Source organism: Temnothorax longispinosus, chromosome 11, assembly GCF_030848805.1.
Source record: "Temnothorax longispinosus isolate EJ_2023e chromosome 11, Tlon_JGU_v1, whole genome shotgun sequence".
In the NCBI taxonomy this organism is placed as follows: domain Eukaryota; kingdom Metazoa; phylum Arthropoda; class Insecta; order Hymenoptera; family Formicidae; genus Temnothorax; species Temnothorax longispinosus.
The window spans coordinates 19067814-19089890 of NC_092368.1; the positions used below are offsets into that span (position 1 = coordinate 19067814).

Consider the following 22077-nt stretch of genomic DNA (forward strand, 5'->3'; position numbering starts at 1 on the left):
GAAATAACGTACACCTTATTTTGACTTTTAAACGCCGATAGCGCCTAAATGGTCGATTATTGTAAATCTTCAATTTTATTGGCTGGATGTGGCACAGCACTGTACAAGGGATGACTCCCATCACCCTTTTTCATTGCGATAGTTTTCACGAGCTCCTGTGACGGTTGTTTCAGATCGTACGCCCATCCGATCATCGCGTACGAATTATTGAAATAACACCTTATTTTATATCAAATTATTGAAATAACACCTTATTTTCACTCTCGAACGCTCATATAGCGCTTAGTCGATTATTGTGAATCTTGCTCATTATAACTGTCGATCAGCATTACATAAACTGTCTATTTCCGAAGTTTCAATCAATTTCACCGAAATCCACTGTCCTACAGTAGTACCGAAATAACGTACACCTTATTTTGACTTTTAAACGCCGATAGCGCCTAAATGGTCGATTATTGTAAATCTTCAATTTTATTGGCTGGATGTGGCACAGCACGGTACAAGGGATGACTCCCATCACCCTTTTTCATTACGATAGTTTTCACGAGCTCCTGTGACGGTTGTTTCAGATCGTACGCCCATCCGATCATCGCGTACGAATCTATGAATAACGTGGCGAGATTATATTTGAAATAATTACAAAATTCGGAAGCCTTGTAATCCCACGGGAAAACATGGTGATAATTATGACATCCTTCGCTCGTCATAATGTTGACCCATCGGTTCTCTGTTGGATTTATGTGCCTGCCGTTAAAATAACCAAAGCAAAATTACTTGAGGTGACACAGAATAGCAAAAGCTCGGAGATTTCTTTTGATCAAATTTGTTATATGTATGAATAATTGTAAATAATTTGAATCTTATAATTATGTGCTTACATATCATATGGCTTTGAGCCCCAGAGATGAGCCACACTATTGACGCTCCATGTAGCATTTAAAATGATAGTATAACGAAGAATAACCTGCGATATGAAGGCTCTATACCAAGTCTCATTCCATCCATACACAGGTACCATCACCGGAAGCAGGAAAGCGAAGATAAATGTGAGTATCGAATGATATCTGCGAAATATCATAAATTAATTACGATATGCAGTTTTCTTATTTTACGTATCGTTACGCATTATATCTTGCGAGAAAACCCTCGTAAAAAAAGATTTTCTAAAATAAGACTGCAGAAAAACATCGGAATAATAAATACTTATTTTCAAGCTGAATCAAATAAATGGGAATAAATTTCCTCTTGTTCTCTTTTGTTTTTTTTTAATATGAAAGCATCTTGCGTATTTAATTATTCATTCTCTGCGCAAACTTACTTGCAACCAAATGCGGCGATAGGATCGGCCAATATATCGCTCATATTAATCTCAAGACCCCTTCGGATCACCTCCGGATGTTTTTTCATCATCAGCCAGCCTACGTGGGAGAAAAAGAATCCTCGTTTACTATTGTGCGGATCTGCGTCTGTATCCGTATATTTGTGATGCACTCGATGATCTCGCACCCAGTCATAAAGACTGTTCTAGAAAAAAATAATAATTGTTAAGAAAAATTCTTCCGTTTTGCACTACACAAAAAGGTAATTATAAGCATTCGATTACCATGCCGGCCGAAGCGTAGCAAACGACAAGTATAATTCTAAACGGCCATTTTGCCTTGTAAGATCGGTGGCACCATAAACGATGAGCACCAACGATGATGCCTTTTCCTCCCATTATATACATAATATATACTTAAAATAAAAAAAAAACAGCACAATTTAATAACATTTGTTATGCTCATGAAAACGCATGGGAATAATTAACGTATCTCGCGATTGTACAAGTAGCTCCGGTTATTGGTACAATTAATCTTTTATAACATTTTAGATATGGATTATTGTCTACAATGCTATATGCATTCTATTGACTGTAAAACTAGAGACTTTCGAAAAAAAGCATATAAAATTTAAATTGTCCTACTTGACCTGTATCAAATACGCTGTTAATTTTTATATTAATTATTATAATTATTTACATTAGTGGCGGTTTCACCAATTTTAATGACTTTTATATATATATATAGATATTGTCAGGGTAGACCCGTGGGAAGTTGAAAATCAATCTGGAATTATTTTTTTTTTTTTTTAATGTCTTCTTAAATGTATATTGTTCGAAATTACGAATGCTCGAAATCACAAATGTTCCAGAATATTATTATTCTTAATTTATCAATACTGCTGATCGTCATAGCGTGAGGTGTAATACGATATTTATCAAGAGGATCGCAACGGCGTTTCAGTTTCGCGTTTATGTTTTGATAATATTATTATTACTGTCTATCGATTTTCTAAACAAAGATAACCGGTCATCTGCATCTTCGTCATTTATTCCGCGAAGTCTTGGTCTATTATTTCATCTACTAGCTGTTGTTAAGAGCTAGTCATCCCTGGCGTGTTCTTTGTTCCGCGTGAATACAAGAATCCACGGAACTTACGGCGAATTACTACCTATTTGCCATTAGTTTGTCGAGAGTCGAAGTTAGGCGATCTTTAGATCACCTGCGTTACACGCGTTACGTCATGTGGCCTAATTTAGGTCAGGGCACGCGAAAAAGAGATCTGACCCAAGAGAAGTCGCAACTGTTTACATCGTCGCGACCTATCGTGTTTGGGTTGAATATAAGGTATAGGTCGCGGCCTAAACGCACGGTGTAAACTAGACCATTGTATCAATAGAAATAAGAAGTTTTAAACTATATGTGCTGTTAAGCTTGTATTGAATGTTCTCTTCAATCGTTTATTTCAATCAACTGTTGTCCGTTTCAGAAATCGTTGAAATCGACTTTGTCTTGTTTGCTTCCTCATAGAGAAAACTTCGTTTTCGGAAAAAAAAAAAATTGTTTTTTTGAACGTGTTCAGAATGTTCTAAAACGTCGAAAAATTGTAATTTTAAAAAATGTCTGTATGTATGTATGTGTGTGTGTGTGTATGTGGGTATGTGCCAAAATTACTGAAATTTCTATAACTCCAGAACTAATCAACCAAATCTTAACGAATTATATATGAAATAGGGGTAGAAAAAACTGAAGAATATAATAGAATTAATAAAAATGGCTAATAATCAATACTCAAGGGGTTCTTTTTTTAAATTTAAATTTTAAATTTTTTTAAAAATGTCCATGGTTGCTCTAACTTCTGCAAATTTGGAGATATCAATCAATTTCTCATTTTATTATATTTTTCAGTCTTTTCTACCCCTATTTCATATATAATTTTTTAAGATTTGGTTGATTAGATCCAGCTTTATAAGCGATCAAAAATCCATAATTTTGCTCGCATATAAAGCTAGAGCATTAAAGCTAGAGAGTATAAAGCTCGCATATAAAACTAATCAATCGTTGTTTTTTGAGTTTTCGATGCCAATGTGTATTAGACATTACTTCCTCTATGAGGAAGCCAAGTGCAAATTTCTAATTTGCACAATTTTTAAATAATGATAATCAAAATGTTTAATAAATGTGCGATGCAATTTTAATCAAATTGTTATGTTTAAGACATTTAATCCTATAATAAAATTATGAAAAATGGGTACTTTCCTAACGGACTATAGTTTACTTTTTTGTTATACGTATTTTTCAGAATATTAAAAAGAATCAAATTAACAAACAATTTTTTAAATGATACTCACCCCAAGCGATTGTCTTCAGATTTTCGAGAAATTTAAAAGTAAAACAGGCATAGATGAAGTATAAATGAACAAGACTAATAGATATGATATTAAACCACTTCAGATCCGTTTTGAACCAGCCTTTCGTCTTTGTATAAATTTCCATTGTATAAATTTTTGTGGTCCAACACACACACAAAAGGAGTCCTAAAAAAATAAAAAAATAGTTTTATAAGATGTTTATACGTTCACCATTAATCGGGTTTAATAACATCTGTAGTTATAACTACCGAGATCGTATAAACATTAGTTAAATATCATTTTATAACTCCAGTTATTATAAACGATTCAAAAGATCATGATCTTTTCATATTATGTAATTTCCCATTGCTCAGATAAAATCAAAAATTGTTTTTTTTTTTTTCGATTTAGGCTTATCGAATAGGCTTATCAGGAATATAAAAAAAAAAAAAAAAACGCGTTAGCAGTAGTACCTTCATAATAAAATGGGTGACGTGCAGAGCTATTGTTATTTGTAATTATAATACAAAATATATTGCCAGCGTATATATATATATATATATATATATATGTAGGTCTAGAGGTATGTTCCGGGACTGTTTACGTTTTTTGAAATGTACAGTCCTGGAATATAACGCATATATATGTAATCAGATTCAAAAATTGTCCCGAAACGTGCCGTAGGACATGAATTTTTTCCAGGACAGTCCTGGAAACTGCCAAATGTCCTGGAATATACCGATGTAAAAAAATAAAAGTCCCGGAACATACTTCCGGACCTACATATATATATATATATATAAATTTATCAGAAATTCAATAAAAATAAGGGTGCGTTCAGAAATTACACCTAGGCATACGTTGGTAACTCTAATGCTATAGTGTATATTTAGTAAACTATAGCTTATAGTTACCTAGGTTGAATTTCTGAACGCAGCCTAGATAGTAATTAGGAAGAGCGCCTCTCGCAAGTTCCTGCGGACATGTGACAGTCTTATGCTTGAGCAGCGCACTCGTCACTTGTAGGGCTCATTGACCGAGCGAAGAGGCAAGGAAACAGAAGTATTATAGATATCTAGCTCACAAAAATTGTCTCGAAATTGCAAGTATAATTCCGAACACATTTAAATTTTAAATATTTTGAGTCTAGTAGAGTGGCATTCCTTCTTGACCGAAATTTCAATAGAACAGAAAAGGTTAATGTGGCTATAAGAGTCGATGCAAATGTGCGTATAAATTAATTAATTATTCTTCTTCAAAAAGTCCGGACGTTCCGGCTCCAAATTGAGCCATCGCCTCAGCGGCGTGACAATTAAATTCTCTTACGATCTCCGTTTCACTGAAGATGATTGCTTAGAGACTGGTAGGTCGGAAAGTTGACCTTTTCAAAAATAGATGGCGGACGTATGGTGTTTAACGTCATTATCTATGAAATGTACATGACATATTAGTTTTATAATATTATTTATAGCTACACGAAACAACTCACCCTGAATCAGGAGAATGCAAAAATAAAATCTTAGTCATTAGTGTGTTCGTTGTACAGCAATGTACTTTACATAAGAAGTCAGAAGACTATCATCATGTTAAACGGTCTACAACGAACGACTACCACGAAATGTTTAATGTCAAGATAAGTCATTGTTTTAAATCAAACAGTGAAAAATAAGTCACTGTCAAGTTTAAGACACTACCACGTAATGTTTAAAGTCACAAAATAAAGAAAAAACAAACAAACGAGATGAGTCAATGGTAAAAAAGAAAACAGATAAATAAATAAGTTAAAATATGTATAATATAAAAAAAAACTGAAATTAAAAAACCAAAATTACAAAAAAATTACCAAAAAATTAAAAGTGACTAAAAACGAGTAGTAGCAATGGGCATGGTTTGCAGTTTATTTAAGATTAAAACATATGCATGGTGTAAAAATTCAGTATCTGTTTGTAAGTTAAGACTATTCTTCTGTAATTTTATATGTGCCATCTCAGAGACTAAGCGCTTGGAGAGGAATATTTCAATGTCTAAAACGTCCGGACTTTTTGAAGAAGAATAATAAATTAATTTATACGATTTATATAAAATCGACTCTTATATAAGCCACATTAACCTTTTTTGAATTTATCGAGAATCTTTACCAATTGTTTTCAATGGAAACATATTTACAACTCGATGTACGTACCAATAATAAATATTCGTAGGTAACATTATAAAACAAAATTTATTTAAATACAATAATACAGAACAAACACGGAGCATGAATGAACATCGACCTACCTCTTCGTAAGCTTTCGCGACTGGTTTTTTCTGGAGACCGGCAGAGATAGAAAGACGTGAGTCTCTTATGCAATTGCTGTCTTTTTCGTAGAGACTTCAGTAGAGCCGTTGGGAAACTTCCCCATCGGTGTGTGGACAATGATGACTACCAAAGAACTGCGACCAATACTATGCGCAATACTTATATATTATTGGCGATGCTTAAAAAGAGAAAGAGACTGCCTACGATATTGGTGGCACTGTGCTCGCATGACAAATCAACAAAATCGACGAGCAGCACGTCATATTCTAATTTAGGTCCGAAGTAGGTGCGTTATACATCGATCATGATTTATTTATTATGACTGAAATATGATTAATCTGGCTGATTAACATTAGGATAACTGAGGAGAATATGCTACACTTAACAAAAATTTGATTTTTTTCCTATTTTTCTTTCTCTTTGAAGTATCTTTGCATACTGGTCTCCTTTTTCCTTCTTTTATCTGTTATTTGTATATGATTTTAATAAAATATTTTGATCGTTTACTATTAAAAAGAAATACAAAAGTGTTGCAAAGTAGCATATTACCCAACCATATGGTGCCACATAGAAAAATATTTAGTAATTTAACTTCAAAAGTTACTTTATTTATAAAAACAGTACAAATAGTCTTTAAAATAAGTGAGTACAAATAGTTTTTAACGTAAAAAATAAAATTTTAAAATTACATTGTAAGGGAAGGTGCTGTATCTTGGGTACAGCTGTACGTTGGAACACTCTGTCATAATCGAATAGTGTTCGCATCTGGCAATAGTTTATAGTACTAATTGTTGAGTTATTCAATAATCTCTTTAAATCTGTAGTTTTGTGTCGTTGCGATTATTTACACGTAAATTATATCGACTTTTGTATTTTATGACGCGTAAAGTAAATTTATTGAGATTTGTACTGTGTATTTGTAATTTTTTTATAATAAAAGATATAGTTATCACCCAAGGCTAGTAAAAATGTGTCAAATATGTAGAATAATGTAGTAAATTATTTATAACCTCATTTATAACCTATAAGCTGTTAACTAATTTTTTATTAGAAATTGATTTCCATGTATGTACCTTGGAACGCTATTCTAAAAGTATATTAGCTGATTGTTATCTTTATATAACTTTTAATTATTTGTTTAACTACAATTTTTTCCATTTTTATTAACAGCTAAAGTAATTGGAAGTTATATTTGTTTGTATTATAGCTAATACCATGCCACGTAGTAAACGTGGAATAAAAAGGCCAAGGCAGGATGCTGAAGCTCTGATATCTGCTGTATAAATGCAGTTTTAGAAACTGAAACGACGAAGGTATCTCACTCATTGTCAGAGAAGCAACAAAAATTTATAATGTAAAATTTTATTGTTCGTTAAAAGATGCTTAAATAATTTATTAGAATTAACCATTAATATTATTTTATTTTATTTTTGCCTTTTTGTTTTATTTTATTAATAATTATTGCTTCCTCAAAGAAGCTTTGTTTTCATAAACCTCGTATATGGATATTTTTGATTGGATATAAAGCTAGGTCTAATCAATCAATTTTTAAAGAATTACATATGAAATAGGGGTAGAAAAAAGACCGAAGAAAAAATTGTTTTTCTAGTTTTTGATACCAATGTGTTCAGAATGTTTTAAAACGTTGAAAAATCGCAATTTTTATAAATGTCGTATGTGTTTACGCGCGCGCGCGCGTGTGTGTGTGTGTGTGTGTGTGCGTGTGTGTGCCAAATTTACCGAAATTTCTATAACTCAAAAACTGATTAACCAAATCTTAAAGAATTATATATGCATGAATAATAATATAGGGGTTATCGATTTCTATCTAAAAAAATCTACATGATTACTCTAATTTCCGCAAATTTTAAAATATCGAGCTTAATTTTTATTTTATGGATAGAGTATCATTAAAGGTAGGTTGATGTTGAATTTGGCAAGGATCGGTGAAGGGATTACCGATTTTTGCCTAAAAAGTGTATAACTTATATATGTAATCTTATATAGAGTATCATTAAGGTAATTGGGCATCAGAGCATGTCAAAGAAAATAATCCGGATTAAATACATGTTATAAAAAAAACCTAAATACGCTTAAATTTGCAATTTTGAGAAGATCTGACGTCTAGTTTTTGAGATATTAAATCTCAAAGTTGGCATTTTTAACATAGGTTTTATGGGGAATTGTACCAGAAACATACATTTTTCGAGAATTTCACTCACTGTCTGTAAAGAAACAAGTTCAAAAAACTAAAAATAACATTATTTGATTCTTCTAGCACTTGTTAAGTATAAGACAAAACGACGTTGACGTGTAATAAGGCCAAAAATTCAATCAAAAGTTGATGAATCGTCGCGTTTCTTGTCGGCCTTTCGATCAGCTGTACGCGACGTGAACAAGTAGCAACGCCGCGCCGTGTAGTGTTTTCTTTCCACAGCACTATTCTTTTGCAAGCAAATCTCCCGTTATCGAAATTGTTTGTTACCTTCCATTATTTTTCAACATAAACACAATACATAACCTCACTCAAACACATGGCACTCTCATGATAGCTGCCCACAGCGAAGAGATGCAATGTCGCGACATTTCTCTTGTACGAATGTCAACTGAAGTCAAATCTTGAACTGTTTACATTTATCAGTAGATAAATTGATACGTAATCGAATGAAAAGTTACATTATAAAACCAGTAATTATACAAGTGTCTAGAATATATCCATAAAAATGGTTTTTCTTAAAATAAAATTTAGCCCTTATATTGACTCATATGGTACATGGCCCAATCACCTTAAAGGGAAAATGTTTTGAATTTTGCGAGAATCGGTGAAAGAGTTACCAGTTTCTGCTTAAAAAATGTGTAAGTTATTTGATGGATAGAATATCATTTAAGGAAGTGTATTGAATTTGGCGAGAATCGGTGAAGGAGTTACCGATTTTTGCTAAAAAAATTACGCGTATAAGTTATACATGTAATTTTATATAGAGTATCTTTAAAAGAAGATTGGTATTGAATTTGGCGATAATCGGTAAATAGGGTTCTTTCTTCATAAAATTTTGAATTTTTTGAGAAATGTCCGTGGTTGCTCTAACTTCCGTCAATTTTGAGATATCAGGCTATTTATAATTCTATCATATTCTTCAGTCCATTCTATCCCTATTTCATATATACCTCTTTAAGATTTGGTTGATTAGACCCAGCTTTATACGCGACTAGCTTGATACACCCGTGCTTCGCTATGGTATCCGTGAAACACGTTTTACCCCTTTTCATTCCGTTAGGGGTCGAATTTCTAAAAATCCCTTCTTAGTGGGTGCTTACGTCATGAGAGGAATACACTACCCAAATTTCATGTTTTTAGGTTCAGAGTTTTGGGCTGGGCGTTGATGAGTCAGTCAGTCAGTCAGGGCATTTGTCTTTATATATATAGATTAAAGGTCCATATGCGAAGTCCATATATGGACCATGTAGCCTGAACTCCCAAAGTCAACATCGATTTAACATTGCGTCGATTGTAAAACCTCACTTGTGCTACTAAGCTAACTCTCTATCAATTCATAAAAAGATTAATTTTAAAATTAAAAATAGTGTGCAAATTAGAAACTTGCACATTGCTTCCTCAGGATTACAAATCGCTACCATGCTTCTATTTTATTTCGCTCATAAAGCTTCCTCTATGAGGAAGCCAAACTAATAAATACTAATAATTATGCATCAAATAAAATACCACGTCAATTCTTATGTCTCTTTCGTAAACGGTTGATGACTAGATCTATATTTAGTCACGGTATAGGTCAGACCGCGATCACAATTGAATATGCAATAACACATTTCTAATTCAACTAATTTCTAATTCACTCTCAACGCCAAGTCATTTAAGATACATGCAGAATGTAACTAATACGCAAGCCAGGTAAATCTAGAGTTACTAGATTTAAATGCCTGAAATAAAGGATGCCAAAAAATTTTGACGAGCAGAAAGAATTGGGCATTGCAGGGTCATATTAATAAAGTTAATCTAATACGTTCCAATCATAAGATGCATAGGGGGAGTCCGGGAGACTCAACCATACGAAACCATTTCAAATATCTCGTTCAGATTTCGAGCCAAGCGTGTAATTGTTAAGTTGCGACATACGGATCATCGGTCGCTTATACTATGACCCGTCACGTGACAACATGACGCTCGGTGGTGCGTTTCGACTGTGAGTGAGACAAACGTGTTTTAACGTGCTCGGATTGAGCTCTTTGTTCAAGAAGCTCAATGAAAACATTAGAGATGTGATTTTAATGTCTAAATTTGTGAATTCTTACTATAAACTGTAGTCTAAATATGTTTTTATTATTTTTTCCATAAGTTTATAGAATATGGTCAAATCTACCTATATGGTGGATCATGTCTCCTATCCCTTGGAGAGAGATGAACCAAATCTCCCTGAACAATGGCACAAACAAACTTTTCTCCTTTATATAATAGTAGAAATTATACACAAAATGGGAATTATTACATGTGCAAATTTTAAAATAAATTGCTTGCATAGTTTCCAAAAAAATTCATAAAAATAGCCTTTTCCCTAGCTTTCGAAACAATAATCCATGCGTCCATAAGAGTCGAAATAATTAAAAAATCGAATTTGAATGACAACGCCCCTGGGTCTTCGAAATATCTACCAAGATGACAATTCTTTGTAAGTACCGTGTCCTTTCCACATTCTAAGCAGAATTTTTTCGGCAAGTATCTTATAGATCAAACAGTTGTGTGCTCCTTTGAACTGCTTGTAACGCCAAACATTAATTATTTTGATCATAGGTTACTGCTGTTGCGGTAATGGTATATCCTTTCTTTTCAGCCTTTGTAGGACTTCTTTGCTATTTCAATGGCCTTATTGTATATATTGTCATTAATTCAGAGGAGCGACTTCTACAAACTCAACGCATCTTTCAATAAGACATAGAGAGAGCTTGTATTCCCATATATATTTTCATACAAACAATCGGTATATTTTTTTGATGTAAAATTTCTTTTGTATAAGAGTATCAATCCATTATTTATTAAACGACTCACATCAGATCCTTGTCGGTAACTTTGCAACTATACTAATGTTTGGAATAGTCATGCTTGATTATAAAGGTAGAAAGTGAATTCTAGACTCTCTCCATTGTTCAGCTCAATTGTTATGGCATCACTTTCTTCTGACACTTGTTTCGGTATTATGAAAAGAAATCATAATAATAAGAGTATTTGTTCACAAACGTATTTCCAAGAAGTTAAAAGAAAAGGAGTTGAAGAGAAAAGGAAAGTGAAAGTCACAGATATGATCAATCAAAGACGATGGCGACGGTTAATGTCACAAAGTATCAATCAATCTCGTTCCCATTCTAATTGATTCTTATTTTTTGACTTCAAATTTTTTGGTTTTGCAACAACAATTTCGCGTAACAATCCTGCATATTGCAAAATAAAATTTTCTCTCTATTCCAGGCACTGGTTTTAATTGCGAAATATAGTCTCAAATCACCATTTTTTAATTCATCTTCGAAACAATCCGTGATATAAACTTTCAGCTAAATTTTTTCATCATAAATTGCACAAATTCTCTTCTCTTCAGCAACAATTTTGCATTGATTAAACAAAAAAAGTGACAAATATATGGGTCTTATCGGCTTCCATTTTCAAATCAGCTGAAATTGTAGTTATTTTAGCAATTATAAAATACTTGTCATTCTACCATTCTTATGCAGATTGATTAATATTGACATAAAAATAAAAAGAAACTGAGACATTTCATAACTCATAATTCCATCTATATAAAGATGAGCAATAGAAACTTTTTCATACCGCCATTTTCTATTTCGTTTAAGGATTTTATTTGAAGTATAAAAATTGATTTTTAAAGCACATTCTCTTCGTATATTGCAAGATAAAAATTAAACATTAAAAGAAATAAATTAAAGTAACAAAAAATATTTTAATCTTCGGAAAGCACTCCAAACTTGTATGTTATGTCATGCATATAAATTTTCCCAGGATACAGCATGCAGGATGGAAAGTGTCCGACGTTAACAGTATTGGAATAATTTCGGGGCGATAAAGCAAATCCGCCATGACGTCGATAAGAAACGCCTCCTTTGCCGTAAACTTCCGTTTTTTTTCCTTTCGCAATTTCCTTCGACTATTCAAAACGTAATATTTTCAATAATTGTTGAGAAATATATTCAAGCTTTTTGTATCAAAAAACATTTTAAAAAAATTGCTAATAATAAAGGGGTTATCGATTTCTGTTTAAAAAAACAACCAAATTTACCAAAATTTCTTGAATTTACCGAATAACTCAAGAACTGATTAACCAAATATTAAAGAATTATATATGAAATAGGGGTAGAAAGAACTGAAGAATATAATAGAATTAATAAACAGTGCGAAAAAAATTGTGCAAATTAGAAATTTGCACTTGGCTTCCTCATAGAGGAAGTGATGTCTTAAGATGTTAATACGGCCCTCTGATTGGCTGATGACGCCTTAAGACTATACTTAAGACGATCTTGGATATAAGACCCGACTATGAATACCGACCTTAAAGAATTATATATGAAATAGAAATAGAAAAGACTGAAGAATATAATAAAATTAAAAATATACCAATATCTTAAAATTACGGAAGTTAGAGCATTAATGGACAACAGAGCAAAAATTCAAAAAATTTTTTTTAAAACCCCTTAATTAATAGCAATTTTTATTAATTCTATTATATTCTTCAGTTTTTTCTACCCCTATTTCATATATAATTCGTTAAGATTTGGTTGATTAGTTCTGGAGTTATAGAAATTTCGGTAAATTTGGCACATACACACACACACACATACACACATACATACAGACGTTTTTTAAAATTGCAATTTTTCGACGTTTTAGAACATTCTGAACACATTCAAAAAACAAAAAAAATTTTTTTTAACGAAAACAAAGCTTCCTCTATGAAGAAGCAAAATTTTGATAAAAATTCAAGACACTAAAAAGTTTTTCTTTAAAGCAGATGCAGTAAAATTAGAAATCAATTGTATTAACTGTTAATATATTAACCGTCGACAATCGATATCTTTAAATCAACTGAGAATATTAATTTTTAAATTGTAATACCAAAACCTATTATAGCTCGGCTCATAAGCTCTATTACTTTTCTTTGATTTTTAATCTATTGAATCCTTATTAAAATTTTAATTTTATTTTATTAATTTATGTGTTTTATTTAACTTCAAATCTGATCTCATTCTTAAAATTATATCACTTTTTGTTTTAAAAATAAAACTCAATCGCAATCATACCGATTTCAAGGAATTAATATGCACATTTTCACAGCCTCCCCATTCGTGATCTTCCAGATCAGGAGGATAAACGCGTTGATGCGGCAGCATATTTCCCGTATAGACTTGCAATCCAGGATGATTCGAGTAAACTTCCAAAAATCGTCCGGAAGCAGGATGTAAAATTCTTTTCATATAATTCGTGAAACAGATCGATATAAGAAGAAAAACATCTTGCATTATAGAGCGCGTTATAAAATATCGAAAATTAAATTCAACGTCGGAAAATGCTGGAAGATTACCGAGCGTGGAAACGGTAACACCAGCAGCTGGGACTGTTGACGCACAAATTGTGATTGTAACCGCCACCCGGTACATCGAATAATCGACGTTGGTTCAACTGTACCGGTAAACGCAGTTCGTACAACGTACCATCCACCGGACATGCAATGCTGGTCGGTAAGTTATTCTTGACGTCCATGAAAATCCAGCTGTCGGCATTGACCGTGAGAACGTGTTTCTTTAACTCCTTCGAGCCTGTACCCTAACAAATTATCTGAGTGTTGTCTTAGGGAAACTTAACCCGGTATTCATAGTCGGTTAATTCTTATTTCAAAACCGTCTTAATAAGATACTAATATGGCTCAGTTATTAGTTCATGACATCTAGCTTAGGATTATAAGACGGTCTAAAAATATAAGAACCAACTGTAAATACCGGCCTTATAGCAAATAACTTAAATCGAAAAATAAATTTCATCTTTCAAATCTAGACGTCTGACCTTCCTCCCCTTACTTCTCTAAACTCTTTGCAATTTCTCGAAAAATGCCTGAGTTTTATAAGTTCATAAATTTTTAATTCCAAAAGTTATTAGTATATAAATTGATGCGGTACTTAACGTTTATTTTGTTTTTATTTAAAAAATTTTCACATTTTAAAAACAAAAAGATAATTCGTATATATTGTTTATACGTTAGGATTTTTTTCCAGATCTTATGCCCGAGATAAATGTTGCCATTTCCGAGGAAATCAATGCTTTATATTTATGTCTTACATGTCCGGCGAGATTGAATAAACAGTAATTAGTAATGTTGACAGGAGTGGAGCTTGTGCTGGTGGCACGGATGTTAATGTGAAGTTGGTTATCGTCCGTCCAAGTGTACTTAATTTGCGTTAACACATCACCGGGATATCCCTGGCTGTGGCTTCGGCTCAAATGCGACATCACCTCGTCGAAGAACACAATATAAAACAAACAATAATTTTAACAATTTTGCGTCTCACTTTCACGGGAATAAGTTGCATCATACCACTCGATTGTTCACTATCTGCGACTGCCAATTAGCATTGTCAAACGCAACTGTACCGCCATTGAAACAATCCTTTGCAGCCCCGTCGTTAATCGACAAAGGATAAATTACGTTGTCGAGATGCATCGAACCGCCGGAAACGCAATTGGCAACGCGACCGATGATGCTTCCCATGTATCTGTTCTTCAAATATCCTAATTACGTTAGCAGTAATAATAAATAACCACTTATAAACGTACTTTAATATTACATAATTTCCAATCCCTTACAAAAATTTAATACTGTAAGTGATTATTTGGCTAGTGATTAATTACTTATTTCGAGTATTAAATGTACTGTTTTTAATGATTTTAATACTTAAAATAAGTAATTAATTACTAGCCAAATAATCACTTACAAAGGGATGTAATTATAACAAAAAGGGGAAAGAAAAATATCGTACAAAAATGCGTCTGATTTAATTAATTTGCTTTTGAAAAACTATATCCTGTTATCAAGCAACAACCTTACCATCCATATCATCGAATCCTAGAACAACGTCGGCCAGTTTACCATCACGATTGGGAACTTTGATTGACTGAATACTAGCACCCCATGATATCAGACGCACAATCGCTTTGTGTTTATTCGTCAAAGTGTACCTGTCCACATCAGAGATATATAATATATATATGACGTTCACAGTCAGTATAACATATTAATTCAATAGAGAGGCGGTTTTCTAATATATAAAGCACTTAGTTTTGGCTCATTTTTATAATATAATTAATATATATAACATTAATAATTCTCTATTCAAATTTAACGGAGAGGTTTCGTCATCTTACACAGCTTCTACAAAATGTCTAATTTTGCCTCAGTAATAATTATCAGATATTCCAAGTAAAACGACAATCTTGCAATACCTTCTGACGATCTCGCGTGATTTCTCCGATATAATACCAGGTGGCCTTGGCACAAATCCAAAGCCGTCCTCTTCAATCAAAGTATCCCCGAAAGACATGATTCACTTCGCTCAAGCGAATATTGAAACTTCAAGAATTATTCATTCTTTCCTCCCACTCTTTAAATTATATTTTAGTCGCACCACACATCCTGACTTATTAATCAAGGAAAAGAAGAATCTAATTGGTACGATTACGCTGAAATTTGATTTTGAAGGAAACGTCTAGCCACTCTAGCCTCAAATTTGAAACATTGAAGTTAGCAGCTTCAAACGCAAACTTCCGTTTTGTTAGTGCAAAACTCTTTCTCTAATTTGCCATCTTGACATTCTTATGCGAAATATTTACGAATAAACATTCAGAGATTGATGAGATAATAAGAAAGAAAAATTCATTTTTAAGACATTATATTTTAATATTTTAGTTACAAATAAGGCCAATACAATACTCATAGGATAGTGCAAAAAAATAAAAGGTACTTTTCACTGTACATTGTTATCTACCTATTTATGTCATTCAAAATTTTATATTAAATTAAATTAAATTAAATAAAAATTATATTATATTAAAATTAATTTGAATTAAAATTAAAATTTATTTTATATATATATATATACATATATATATATATATATATATATATATATGTATTGGCATTTATTTTTACAATTTTAAAAATCTTAAAAATATTTAATAACGCTAATTTTCAATGACGTATATAGTTGTTAACAATTTGCACTCTCCAGCTTTATTCTTATCGATGGTGCCGTCGAGGGTAGCCGCCAGAAAAAATCGCAGATCGCGGTATCACACATGATTTGATTGTCCTAAGAGATAATCCGGTCCCTTTATCGCCCTCGTCGGTCCGCGCCCTGATCGGGGGGGGGGGGAGTCCCAACACCCCCCCGCTTCCGCACTGTGCTTTAGAACAGTCGATGGAAATAATTACATTAATGGCGTCGCCGACAAGAGAAGCGCGGCAACAACCCGGGCGCCACCTCTTCCCTCTTCCCTCGCTCGGAAGGCATCCCTCGAATGGGAGCGCGGAGCAGGCACCTCGACGGAAACGTAACGCACCCCCTGTGCACCCCCGCTAACGCCGCGCACCGCGGCACGAGTTGTACAGAATGGCGCGCTCGCACCATCATCTCGCGCGGGCTCGGAGCGGGCGCGAGCGAACCCGCGCGAGCTTTCTTCGTCACAATGGCGTAATGCCATTCTCGACGCGGTAACGCGACAATGGTGCCGCATCCCGCCGCTGGAAAGTAATTATCTTAATGTTCTGACGAGCCGGCGCGGAATGGAGACACTCGCTGGAAACGACGACGATGACGACAATTCGTCGCCGAAAGGGAGGGCCGGAGGGGTTTGGTGATTCCCGGGGCGGATTCGTCTTGCGTCAACCCGTTCTTCGTCGTCGGGAAACAGCGAGCGCGAAACGCGATCGATATGCGAAAACCGCGAATCCCAATGGCTCGCTCGTTTGCGCAAAGTGACGCATTTATTATTGTTAGATTAAATTGCATGCACAACGAATTCTGCATACCAGGCAAAGACTGGGAGAGGCATTTCATGTATCTCTCTCGTTCTTCATTATGATAAGATTTACACGTTACGAATGTGTAAAAAAATACGCAAATATATTGCGTATTGGAAATTACAAAATTACTTAGCATTATTCAATCTGTAATTTAATTAAAGGCCTAATTCTCAATCTTATCTCAAGTGCAAATCAAAATTTATGCGGGGGACGAAGAGGAAAGACTCACGTAATGGACCGCGCTATCGATCAATCCGATTCGTCATGACGTTCACTCGTTTAGGAAAAAAAAAGAACGAGTTTCTTCCTCGTTCATCACAGTGTAACGTATTTTCTGGAAACGCTTTCGTATGATACACGTAGGACATATAGGATATCAGAACACATCTGTAAATCCCCGCGATTCGTGCGCCTCGCGAGCACAATCTCATTCCCGATCGATTATACGGAAAATCGTGCAGAATCCGAAGGCCTCGACAGAAGAGGAATCCATAATTCCATTGGTGCGCCTGCAAGCGAGTGATCCTTTGTCACAGGTCCTAGGACGTTGGAAAGAGGGTGGTACGAAGCCCGCTGGAAAGAGGAAGCAAGCGAGAGAGAAAGAGAGAGAGAGAGAGAGAGAGAGAAAACGCGCGTTTTACCATGACCACGCAGCTCGTATTAACCCCCTTCTATTCTAGCACCCCACCCCCTTCTCCCCTTTCGCTCGCCCTTCTCTTTCCGATCTCAATTAGTCATTACGTCTCACGGCATAGCGATGCCCTTCTCGAAACTCCCTCTACGTCCGCGCCTGGTTTCCGCATTAATTGCGTCTCGACGACGCTCGCACTCCCTCCCCTCCCCCTCTCTCTCCTTCCCCCCTCTCCTTTTATACAGGGTGTTTTCAAAAGGATTAGTGTCGACGCCACGAGCCGCATAATTCGACCAAAACCCCACCCTCAGAGAAATCAGATCGGCAGCTAATCCATCCTTAACTCAGCACGCGCTCACTAGATCGGAAGGAAATCTCGGGAATCCTTTCTAAGGATTGGCGGGGGCGATATTTGCCGATAATAGATGCGTTACGTGTTAACGACGTCACCCCGTTTGGCCTCCGCCGAAGACGATCCGAGCGATGCGACTAACTGGCATTGCGTCAAAAACTGAAACAAATCCGCTTTATTTTCTTCTTTTTTTTCGGACGGCCTTCTCGAAAGGGAAAAAAGAGATTCGAGCGCTCGCGTAGGTCGAGAAACTCCGAATTACCGTTTCCGCGTTCCGGCGAAACTAAATCTCGAAGAGGGTTCAATCCATTACGTCGCTCTCGGACGCGCCCTAAGGATTTCTAAAACTTCCGTCCGGCTCTTATACGGAAGAAACACCCCGTAGATCGCACCCGTGCACGTGTGCCTGCTATATGTGCACGCAGCGGATTTCAGCGCAAGTCGCACGAACGGGTTCTAGGGTTGCACTTGGTCGACCCTTTCTGCTCTACTACACCCTCCCGCCCTCCCAACCTCCTTTCTCCCTCCTTCTCTCTCTCTCTTCGTCCGATCTCCGCCGTTGGATACAACCCACCCACCTACGAAAACCGGGGAGGCAGTCGCTAATTACGCAACGCGTTCGTGCGTGCTCTTCGGGGGTGGCGATGTGGCACCGCGATGGATCCGGATTTCTCTCCTCCGCTCTCTCCCTCCACCTCTCTCTCCTCTCTCTCTCCGTAGCGTACCCATGATCTCGCACGGGCTCTCCTGAACCCGTGCCCTTACTCTCCCCATCTTGCACCCCCTTAAGCTGCGTCCCCAACAAGCGAGCGCGAAGAGCTCATAATTTGAGTTACCTGTGACATTTTTTAAATTTATCGTTATGTATTTTCTAATTCTATACTTTTAGAATACTAAGAGCGATATAAGTTTATTAAATCATAAATAAATATAAAGAATATAAATTAGATGATATTACTGTTATAACGATACAATTAGTTGAATTATCGAAAATTTTGGAACTATAAAGACTTCCGCAGTTTTCGATTTATTTTTTAAATATTCGAAAATGTTTAGTCCTCATAATCCTCAGATTTTTTGCAATATTGAAATTCTCTAGCGCCTCGTAATTGTACACCGATAGTCACTTGCGAACGAAGCTTTATCTGTCTGCTCTCACACGCCTTCGCGATCGCCCATAATCAGCCAAATGCGGCGCTTCACCTGCTGCGAGCGCGCAGGACAAAGCTCCCAGCAGTTCCTGCCGGTTTGACATCTCGCCCCGTCGGTCGAGCAACCAACTTAATTTGCAGGATCAATGTCGGGAACGCTGCGTGGATAATCCCCCGCGCATCCGAATTACACGCTCCGCCTGTGCGCGAAAGACGTTACATCGTCGCGCCGGGATTATTATTAATTAGCTGTACCTTAATTGCCGTCTAAGCGAGATCATCGAATTTTTATCGCTCGTCGTGTAGAGTCGCGAGGATTATTCTGAGTCATTAAAAGCCTCTGGAATTGTTACAATAGAATTCTGAATTTTGTAACCAAATCCTTAATAATTTCGCAAATTCAAATACTTATAGATGTGCGTGGAATCGCGTAACTGATTTTTTCTCATCAATGGATAACACAAAATTTTCAACTGTTTTAAATATTTATTAAATGGAATATTCGAGTTCTGTATCTCTGCGAGTCCTTTGGAGTTAAATCTAAAATGAAATTTAAGAGCGATCATTAACGCAAGGACAACGAATTTTCATGGACGGGCACGAACGAAGACCCACGAGAGGAAGAGGGGAGGGGGGAGACGCGCGAAGAGAAGGGAGGACAATATCGGGCGGGCTATACTTAAATTACCTAGGAAGCATTCATACGTGGGATAAGCATTGTCATCCCAAGGGATTGTCTCGCAGACACCTCACGGGTACGCTTTATACTGCGGGGGTGCCGCAAGAGTGGAAGAAGCCTGAGGGGTTGAGAGGGAGGGGGCGAGAGAAACCTTTATTAGGTAGATAAGCGAGATGCGAGTGCGTTATATAGATGCCCATCCTCGTTTTACTCACTTCAATGCCTAATGGAATTGAGTTCTTGCAAGGGAAAGAGCCTCCCCCCTCTCTCCTCCCTGTTCTCCACCTCCTCCTCCTTCTCCTCCTCCTGTTCGTCGACCGGGCAGGGAAAGAAGGGAACGGGGGGATGGGGGGTGGCGGACGACGGCGAGGACATGAGATAATTGGTATTTTGTCTCGCCGAATCCTTTGTGCCTCGAGTTTTAATTGACTTCGAGATTTTTCAATACCAATTTGCACCCGACTGCATACGGGCAAGAATGTGTGTACAGGCGGATATACATATACGTATACATATACGTACACGTGCATTTGTATGCGCGCACGAGGTATTAGCGGAGAGGCCGACGGAATGGCGACCACGTCGCCGGATTTTTTCCGCGACGGAAGAGACGCGCTCCTCGTTTTTCCTTCCGCCACCTTTTGTCGACGCCGCGACGAGGGTGGGTTTTGTTTTTCGGGGTGGCGCACCCCGGCGAGATAATAAATTATTAGCTGACGGACTTGCTTTCCCGGATTTTTTTTTGTGTTCCAATCGTGCCGAGATCGATGACGAAGTGATGGATGTTTTCGGGAAATATTTCGCGACAGTGGACCTTATAAAAGCGGATCCGCGCCACTTGAAAAAATAATTTTGCGTCATTTCATCGCTCTCTGTTAAAGTGGATTCGTCGTTATTCTCTTAATTCGATTCTGCTACTGAAATGAATTTATCACATAGGGGAGACTGGGGCTGGTTGTTACAGAGGTAGGTTGTTACAGTGCCAATGGGAGCTAAACCAAAAACGCTATAGTAACGTTAGAAAGAGATAAATGATCACGCCAGTGTCGGCCGACATACCGCGCGAGTTAGTGGCGCTGGCGTTCTTGTGAGAGGAGCCCGGACAAGCAGCCGTAAAAAACGCAGATTTGTAACATTTTCATTTTTTAGTATTATTGGTCTAGCACTTGTTATCTAAATAAGCAGAAATGTCTATGTGTGGTATATACTCTCTAATTCCTTCTGTTTACAATAAACCTTACTTTTATAAGCTTTAAAAATATTTGTGTTTTAATATTTAATCTTAAGAGGTTAGTTTTGGTGTTGGGGCTAAAAGTGACATTTTCTCGGGGCAGGTTGTGACAAACCACAATTAATTTATGATAGATAATTTATGATGAATAGAGCTTATAACTTTTGTTTAGATTACAAGTTACTTGTATTTTTGTTTTTAAAGAATTTTTATTTAAATAAGAACATAATTTTACTTAATTTTTATTTTTTTATTTTTATTTTGTTGTGATAAAGCAAAGATACCAAAAAAAGTAATATGTCTAAGTTTTTCGCTAAATAAGAACATAATTTTATTTAATTTTTATTTCAATGTGATAAAGCAAAGAGGCCAAAAGAAAATTGTATGCCTAAGTTTTTGTTTAAAATAACACTATAATTTTATTTAAAGTCAAAAAGTACTATATTATTACTTGGACTTAAACTTTTTTTGTAATTTGTTATAAACAATAATATTTCATTTTTGTTCGAATTAAGAAGACAAACCATGATTATTCTTAATAAAAAGTTTGAGATTACATTTGTTTTTTTGTTGTAACAATTTACCCCGTGTGGTGTAACAACCAGCCCCTGGTGTGGGGTAAAAAGTTACATGCCTCTTTTTTCAGAATTTTTTAATTTATATAATTTCTAATGAGCGGTTAGATAAAACTATTATTAAATTGAAATCCCGATTAGTTACTGAATCTAGCAAGCCTAGATTCATTTATAAAAACAACATAATCAAAGAGTTGAGACACTTTATAGAAAAAATGTCACAACCAGCCCCGGTCTCCCCTAAATTATAATGATATATATTTGTTAACCCGATTTGTTAGCAAGATTATTCATACTCATATAAACAATAAATAACAGAATCAGGACTATATGTGTCTACAAACAAGATAATTATATTTTTCTCCCTGTTTAATTTCTGTATGCTTATTCACGCAT

General features: G+C 35.6%; 3 protein-coding genes across 3 annotated transcripts; all 3 read right to left on the reverse strand.

The window, feature by feature from the left end:
- Window positions 1-452: 452 nt before the first annotated feature.
- Window positions 453-3815, reverse strand: LOC139821435 (acyl-CoA Delta-9 desaturase-like). Its single transcript, XM_071792434.1, has 5 exons — window positions 3671-3815; window positions 1604-1734; window positions 1319-1524; window positions 879-1064; window positions 453-744 (listed from the first exon to the last, which is right to left on the reverse strand). The coding sequence occupies exons 1-5, from the start codon at window positions 3813-3815 to the stop codon at window positions 453-455; spliced, it is 960 nt and encodes a 319-aa protein (XP_071648535.1).
- An 8120-nt stretch (window positions 3816-11935) lies between these two features.
- On the reverse strand, window positions 11936-15581 carry LOC139821436 (aldose 1-epimerase-like). Its single transcript, XM_071792436.1, has 5 exons — window positions 15484-15581; window positions 15089-15219; window positions 14710-14772; window positions 13375-13501; window positions 11936-12113 (listed from the first exon to the last, which is right to left on the reverse strand). Exons 1-5 carry the CDS (start codon window positions 15579-15581, stop codon window positions 11936-11938), a joined length of 597 nt encoding a protein of 198 aa, XP_071648537.1.
- On the reverse strand, window positions 13567-14704 carry LOC139821529 (galactose mutarotase-like). The gene is made up of 3 exons (XM_071792614.1): window positions 14579-14704; window positions 14323-14496; window positions 13567-13812 (listed from the first exon to the last, which is right to left on the reverse strand). The coding sequence occupies exons 1-3, from the start codon at window positions 14702-14704 to the stop codon at window positions 13567-13569; spliced, it is 546 nt and encodes a 181-aa protein (XP_071648715.1).
- Window positions 15582-22077: the final 6496 nt, after the last annotated feature.

What these genes read in the sequence shown, in the direction of transcription:
- LOC139821435 (XM_071792434.1), bottom strand. Translation starts at nt 3,815, where the DNA reads ATGGAAATTTATACAAAGACGAAAGGCTGGTTCAAAACGGATCTGAAG. An exon ending in ATCGCCGCATTTGGTTGCAA is followed by an intron (nt 1,065 to 1,318) that starts GTAAGTTTGCGC and finishes GATATTTCGCAG; the next exon opens with ATATCATTCGATACTCACAT. An exon ending in GGCTCAAAGCCATATGATAT is followed by an intron (nt 745 to 878) that starts GTAAGCACATAA and finishes TTTTAACGGCAG; the next exon opens with GCACATAAATCCAACAGAGA.
- LOC139821436 (XM_071792436.1), bottom strand. Translation starts at nt 15,581, where the DNA reads ATGTCTTTCGGGGATACTTTGATTGAAGAGGACGGCTTTGGATTTGTG. An exon ending in TCACGCGAGATCGTCAGAAG is followed by an intron (nt 15,220 to 15,483) that starts GTATTGCAAGAT and finishes TGATGTGGACAG; the next exon opens with GTACACTTTGACGAATAAAC. An exon ending in AGGATTCGATGATATGGATG is followed by an intron (nt 14,773 to 15,088) that starts GTAAGGTTGTTG and finishes TAACGTAATTAG; the next exon opens with GATATTTGAAGAACAGATAC.
- LOC139821529 (XM_071792614.1), bottom strand. Translation starts at nt 14,704, where the DNA reads ATGCATCTCGACAACGTAATTTATCCTTTGTCGATTAACGACGGGGCT. An exon ending in AGATAGTGAACAATCGAGTG is followed by an intron (nt 14,497 to 14,578) that starts GTATGATGCAAC and finishes TTCTTCGACGAG; the next exon opens with GTGATGTCGCATTTGAGCCG. An exon ending in TATTCAATCTCGCCGGACAT is followed by an intron (nt 13,813 to 14,322) that starts GTAAGACATAAA and finishes ATAATTTGTTAG; the next exon opens with GGTACAGGCTCGAAGGAGTT.